The sequence below is a fragment of the Rhineura floridana genome, chromosome 3, assembly GCF_030035675.1.
Source record: "Rhineura floridana isolate rRhiFlo1 chromosome 3, rRhiFlo1.hap2, whole genome shotgun sequence".
In the NCBI taxonomy this organism is placed as follows: domain Eukaryota; kingdom Metazoa; phylum Chordata; class Lepidosauria; order Squamata; family Rhineuridae; genus Rhineura; species Rhineura floridana.
The window spans coordinates 94,840,758-94,847,273 of record NC_084482.1 but is presented as its reverse complement, the minus strand read 5'-3'; the positions used below and the strand labels follow the sequence as shown (position 1 = coordinate 94,847,273).

The 6,516-nt window shown below is 46.7% G+C and overlaps 1 protein-coding gene across 1 annotated transcript; it reads left to right on the top strand.

Moving 5' to 3' along the window:
* The first annotated feature begins 1,331 nt into the window (after positions 1-1,331).
* POU4F3 (POU class 4 homeobox 3) lies at positions 1,332-2,666 on the top strand. The gene is made up of 2 exons (XM_061616956.1): positions 1,332-1,451; positions 1,728-2,666. The coding sequence occupies exons 1-2, from the start codon at positions 1,332-1,334 to the stop codon at positions 2,664-2,666; spliced, it is 1,059 nt and encodes a 352-aa protein (XP_061472940.1).
* The last annotated feature ends 3,850 nt before the right edge of the window (positions 2,667-6,516 follow it).

Genomic DNA, 6,516 nt, shown 5'->3' with positions numbered 1-6,516 from the left:
ACCCGTATTAACCCCATGCAGCCTCAACCCACCAAATTGGAGTAACCTCATACATTCCAACACATTTAACATCAACTTTCAGCACGCTTTTAATATATTCACTGGATGAAACCTAGGAAATAGAAAAAAATCTGGAACCCATAGCCATTTTAGGGGGGGGAGGGGAAGAGAATCGGACAGTATTCCCCAGACTAGATTAGAGGAGGTTTGCTTCCATCTAAATCAGATTTTGTGGAAGCAAATCCCATCCTCCTGGAAGGAACCTTAAGTATTCAGAGACTGCGGAGCAAGTGAAAGTTTATTAATATGGGCTTGGAAGGGAGCGTAAAAGCGCACATAAACGAGTGGTGGGTGTGTTTTAACAACTGGGAGGCAGTTATTCGGGGTCAATTGGTGTAGTGGTATCAGACAAGGCTTACGGAGGCCCAGCTTCAAATTCCCGCTGGGCCATGACACTCTCTGGGTGATACTGGGCCAGTCACACACTCTCTCTTAGTCTAACCCTACTTCACATTGCTGTTGTAGCTGTGAGGATAAAATAGCGGGGAAGTCCATGTATGCCACCTTAAGCTCCTTGGAGGAAAGACAGGTTGCAAATAAATTAAAAAACAGCAAGGGGAGTAGTAGTAGTAGTTTATCCCACAGGTCGATCCGCAATGTGCAGTATAGCGAGATAGAGTGCGTCTTTTCGGTGCCATCAAATTCTCTTTGCTGCTGTAAAACAGGCATGCCTGCAGGAGTGAACCCGTGGAGCTGGAACGTTCGTAACAATTCCACACCACTGGAGAGACCAAGACAAGACGCGTCAACTCCCCTCTTGTCAGTTACACCGTGCAGCTGATGGGAAGCTGAAAGGGCCGCCAGGAAGGGTTCGTCGCCTTGGGACTGTTAGCGTGGGCTAATTTATTCCTGCTGTTGAGTCGTTTGGACTCTTTTGACACGCGACCAGAAAGCTTCCCATCCGGGCCGCCAGGGCGGCCTTTCGACGCACGCTCCTCTTGCTGGGTTTGCCAGGATCCTGCCCCCGTCTTAGCTGGGCCTGCTGAGCTAATCCTCCCCACTCCTGCGTGGCTCCCCATCCCTTGGGCTCACTTTCCCGTTCCTCTTGCCAGTACAAGCACGCCTGCGCACAGGGTGCTGGTCCCATCACAGACAGGCTGCTTGTAAGATGAGTGAAGAAGCCGAGGAGGAAGCCGGCGCGCGGGGAGGGGGGGAGGCGAAGAGAGAGAAGGGAAGCTTTGTCATTGAAAATCGCTCACTTTGACAGTCGCCAACCAGAGAGCCAACCCTGACTCGATGTCAGGGGCTGCCTACCTGCAAGGTGCGCCAAGATGATGGGCATGAACGCCAAGCAGCCGTTCGGCATGCACCCTGCCCTGCAGGAAGCCAAGTATTCCAGCCTGCACTCCAGCTCCGAGGCGATGCGCCGCGTGTGCCTCCCAGCCCCGCAGGTATGTAGATGAAGTATAATTACTGCTTTAAGGCACATTTTTGACAGGCCCTGGCGTAATGTTTTTTTCATGTCGCCGGAACAATCGCTCCCGCTTCTCCCTCCGCCAGTCTCTGATCCACATGTCTATCCAAGCAGAGCATCTTCTGCCTTCATATTAATTTTTATGACCTGAGCTTTGAGGAGGAATCTCTGTGCTTGGGAGAGACAGAATGTTTTTGAATCCTGACTTGACAGTATTCCCCACTGACTCCGCTCTGCGCTTTCTTGCTTGCAGCTCCAGAGCAATATATTTGGAAGCTTTGATGAGAGTCTGCTGGCCCGGGCTGAAGCTCTGGCGGCTGTGGATCTGGTCTCCCACGGCAAGAGCCATCCTTTCAAGCCAGACGCCACCTACCATACCATGAGCAGCGTCCCATGCACGTCTACCTCGTCGCCCACCGTGCCCATCTCGCCCCCCGCTCACCACCCCCATCACCACCACCACCACCACCACGCCGTGGCGCACCAAGGCCTGGACGGCGACCTGCTGGACCACCTCTCGTCCACGCTGATGGGGGGCCCCGAGCACGGCGCGGTCATGGCCGCTCAGATCCACCCGCACGCCCACCCCCACCTGGGCGCCGCCATGGGCCACCTGCACCAAGCCATGGCTAGCATGGGCCACCCGCCGCCGCCTCCTTCCGCTGCCTCCCAGGTGCCGGCGTCTCACAACGGCCTAGCTTGCATCGGCGACGTCGAGTCGGATCCGCGGGAGCTGGAGGCGTTCGCAGAGCGGTTCAAGCAGAGGCGGATCAAGCTCGGCGTCACCCAGGCGGACGTGGGCGCGGCCCTGGCCAACCTCAAGATCCCCGGCGTGGGCTCGCTGAGCCAGAGCACCATCTGCAGGTTCGAGTCGCTGACGCTGTCGCACAACAACATGATCGCGCTGAAGCCGGTCCTGCAAGCGTGGCTGGAGGAGGCGGAAGCCGCCTACCGGGAGAAGAACGCCAAGCCGGAGCTCTTCAACGGCGCCGAGAGGAAGCGCAAGAGGACCTCTATCGCGGCGCCGGAGAAGCGCTCCTTGGAAGCCTATTTCGCCATCCAGCCGCGACCCTCTTCGGAGAAGATCGCCGCCATCGCTGAGAAACTGGACCTCAAAAAAAATGTGGTCAGGGTCTGGTTCTGTAACCAGAGACAGAAACAGAAACGCATGAAGTACTCGGCAGTGCACTGACTGAGCCAGCCGCTTGGCCCGCCTGCTTGGACAACGAGACCTACCTACATGTACCAACGGACTATACATAGAGAGAGAGAGATACATTGCTCAACTTAAAAATAAAACAAAATAAACAGCAGGGATCCCTGACAGGACAGCCCTACCAAGCAACAAAAGCCACTGACCTTAAAAAAAACACCCCAAAGTCTTCGTCTTGCCATCGGCCGTGTAATATTGTATTTTATTTTGGGGCCTGCCTTCTGCTTCCCTGCGAGAGCGGCTGCGGAACAAAACTACCAAGCGGCCTAGATAAAACTAAAAAAAGGTTTATTTATTCCCGCCCTAGCCCCCACTTTAATCATTCTGCGTTATTCTTCACCTGATTGTGTGTCTTCTTGTGCGCCAGAGTGTATGACTATGACGCTTGTCACTTTTGTTGGAAGAGTTGAAACTTGACAGGTACTGTTTTCTTTAAAAAAAAAATAAAAAAAAATAACGCAATAAGAAATATAATGGTAGGTGAGTTTGTAGGGTAAAAAATACCACCTCTGGATTCATACAGTGCGGGGGAAGGAGCCCATAAAGGAATGAAGATTTATTCAGGTTTGTGAATTATTGGGGGGGGGATATTTTCTGAAAGTCATTTTGTTTTCCTAATTTGGGTCCAGGTTTGGGGTAGTTTTCGTTGCTCTGCCACCTTTTACTTGCTCGGTCAATTGCATGCTGCCTGAGAGCTATGAATATCTTTTTTTTTTTAATTGCTCCCAATTCTTTCTTAAAAGTGGGGAAAACCGACCTCTAGTTTTAACTCAGCGAATCGTCTGGGTTACTCATCAGGGTGTTCTCATATTAGCGCACATACGCCTGTCTCCAGATAATCCTTCTTTGTTTCTTGAGGGGCGGGAGAGGAAGATAAAGGGGTATATTTGTAATAAATCCATTCTGAATAAAGTCTTTGTTGCGGGGAGGGGAGGGGGAGATTAACACCGCGATCCCAGACACCTCCACAAGGGAAGGAGTCCCTGATACGTTTACAAGCTGACCACTCTTTTATTTTAAGGGGGCTTATTCCAAACATGTGTTTGATGATAATCCCGAGCCATTAAAACGAATGGATTTTTGCCACTGACCTCCATGAGGTATTCGATGGCGTGCACTGGTTGTAACGTGCCTCACCTTCCCCCGCAAAAGAAGGACACCGCATCCCGGTCAAAAGATAAAACTTCCATGAGTTTTAGTAAGTAGGGTTTTCACCCAGACTGGTCGACCAACAAGGTTCATGACTCCAAGTGTTCCGAACTGAAGTGCATTGGCGTTGGTGGGTCTAGCCGGCTTGAAATCCGAGCCTTTCCCCTTAACTGGGAAGCGATGAGACAGTTTTCACTGCATCTCCGAGCAGAATGTAACTTCTGTCCGCTGTGAACTTGTACAGTATTGAATCTATTTTTATTTGAAGAGTCTCGCAGGAGATTAGACATTTAAAAACACAGCTGTCAGACCTCGTCCGTTTTTTGACTGAAAAGTGTTTCTACACTAAGTTGAGTTCTTCTTGTAAAATGTCTTGATTGTATTTGTCCCTCACCTCCTTGAATATTTATATTTTGTTCCTATAATTGGGGCATTTTGTCCACCTCTATCATCTCTACACTTCTCTTTCTCACTCACTTTCTCTCCTCCCCCCATTCTGAAACTTCTGAAATAAAAAGCTTTATTTTTCAACCCGAATGAAAGTTTTCTTCTGTCCTTCCCCCCCCCCCCAGCTTTTTGTTGCTGATCTTTATTTTGTTGAGAGGGATACTTTTGGACATGGCTAAAAGTGAAGCAAGCTATATAGAAAGATTTGTGCCAGGGAAGAGAATGCAAGAACTTGCCTGCTGAAGAGTTCTGGAGAACTCGAAAGCTTGCCACACTTTTGTGACATTTTGGATGGTGCAAATAAAAGTATTCCTCAACTGTAGATTTTGGAATATTTTCATATGGAGCAATAACGGCTACCTTTGCTTTTTAGAAAATAGTCTCTCCCCCACACCTTTAATATGTGTGCGGGGGGGGGGGAGAGAGTCCGCTTCCTTGGCAGATTTGCAATGCAAACTTACGCATGTCTATTCACAAGCAAGTTTCATTGAGGAAAAGTGCTTAAGGGTTGCAGGAATGGGGGTCAAGCCATTCCTTAAGTTTTACATATTCCATAATATATGTATGCTATACCTAATTTCGGGCCATATCTTCCTAGAAAATCAGGTCTCTTTCTTCATTTGATATCATATTTTGGCTGTTAATGGTAACACTTAATTCTTATCCTTAGATTTGTCCTGTTTTTGTATGGATGTATTGCATGCCACTATTCTCATGTGCGCGCTTTTTATTGGACGCTTAAAGTTTTGTCTATCCAGAAAGTGAGAGAAATCCACGAATACAACACCCCTTGCCAGATTCTTAAAACCTTCTTGTGCTAAAGCTTAGGAATGCTGAAACTCATTTCACTGTTCATAAAAAAGCAAATCACACCTCTGTTGGTTAAAAAAAATACCAGACTTTTTAAAAAAAAGTTTATAAAGCTCTTTGCAGCAGGGCAGGGATGGAACTTCATTTCTGAAGTTTCATTTAGAAAGGAAGAAGCCACTCAGAACGACAGTATCAAAGGTTCATTTGGAATTCTGTTTAAAAGAAAAAGAGGGCTTTTGTTTATGAATCCCAAAAGCACCTTAAATGATTAAAAATTAATGATCGAACCCCAGCGATCCTCGGAATACCTCTCCTTCGCATTTCAATGAAGATCCAGCTACAAAACTCCGAAAAGATTCTACTTACTTTGAAAAAATAACCAGAAAAGCACCTTACCAAATGATTATATTTTAGTTCATGAAGGAAGCCATAAGAATGAGCACTAAATGTACTTTAAACGTCCTGGTTTCACTTTGTTTTCTCAGCGAGCCCCAATGATCTCCCCCAATCAAATGTCCTTTAATAATAAATGCCCTTGTGTCATTACATTATATTGTGGGTTCTGAAATTTTAAAATAAGGTTGATGCAATATTAATTGGACAACGTGGTATAAAAGGGGCAGAAAGCAATTCTGCCGCCATCCTTTCACTGCTATCCGCTTGGATTTCAAGATATACTCTTTTCAGGGTTGGCGGTGGTTGTTGTTGCAAAAAAAATCCAGGTAAGATACATTTAATGATTTTCACAGCCCTATTCCTGGATTTTAACTTAACTTCTATTATTGTGGATTTGTTTGGGTTTGTTTTTTTTAATCCTTCAGTATATTCGCCCTTCTTGTCAAGTCCCAAAGTAGCTTTGCTGGTACCTAGGTGCTTTCTCCCTCCAAGTTACAAATGGAGAATTTGCTTTTTTTTTCAACATGCGATTAGGAAGGTAATTACATTTCTCTTATTAGAGAGCATTCCCATTATAAGGATTTCTTTAAAAAGTCAGAAAAATAGGGAACAAAAACGGAAGCGCATTCCATTTTAAGAGACGTCTAATTTTTATAGAGTTCTCTCTCGCTCTTTCTTCGGATACGACCCCGGGATTTTCTTTTCCCCTGATGCTTTCCAAAGTTGAAGTTCTTGATTTCAGCACCTGGACAGCTCCCGGTAGTTTTGAAACAAATCTCCGAACATTCCGCTTCAAGAATTTAACTTGCTTTTCTGCTGAATTTCTCCATTTTATCTCGAGACTGTCCTTTTGGAAGAGATTTCTTGATATACGTCACTTTAAAAAAGCGCTCATCTTTTATTTATAAACAGCTGTTGTATGTTATGAGCTTATTCGTTTCTTGTGTGGATTGCCACCAACCGCCACGCATTTAGCCTGTCTCTCAAGGGCAAGGCATTCCTTCTTTCGGGTTAGAGGAGAAGGGGT

Excerpts from the sequence above, each read along its gene's own strand:
- POU4F3 (XM_061616956.1), top strand. The coding sequence starts at position 1,332 with ATGATGGGCATGAACGCCAAGCAGCCGTTCGGCATGCACCCTGCCCTG. Across the intron at positions 1,452-1,727 it reads TGTGCCTCCCAGCCCCGCAG|CTCCAGAGCAATATATTTGG; the intron begins GTATGTAGATGA and ends TCTTGCTTGCAG.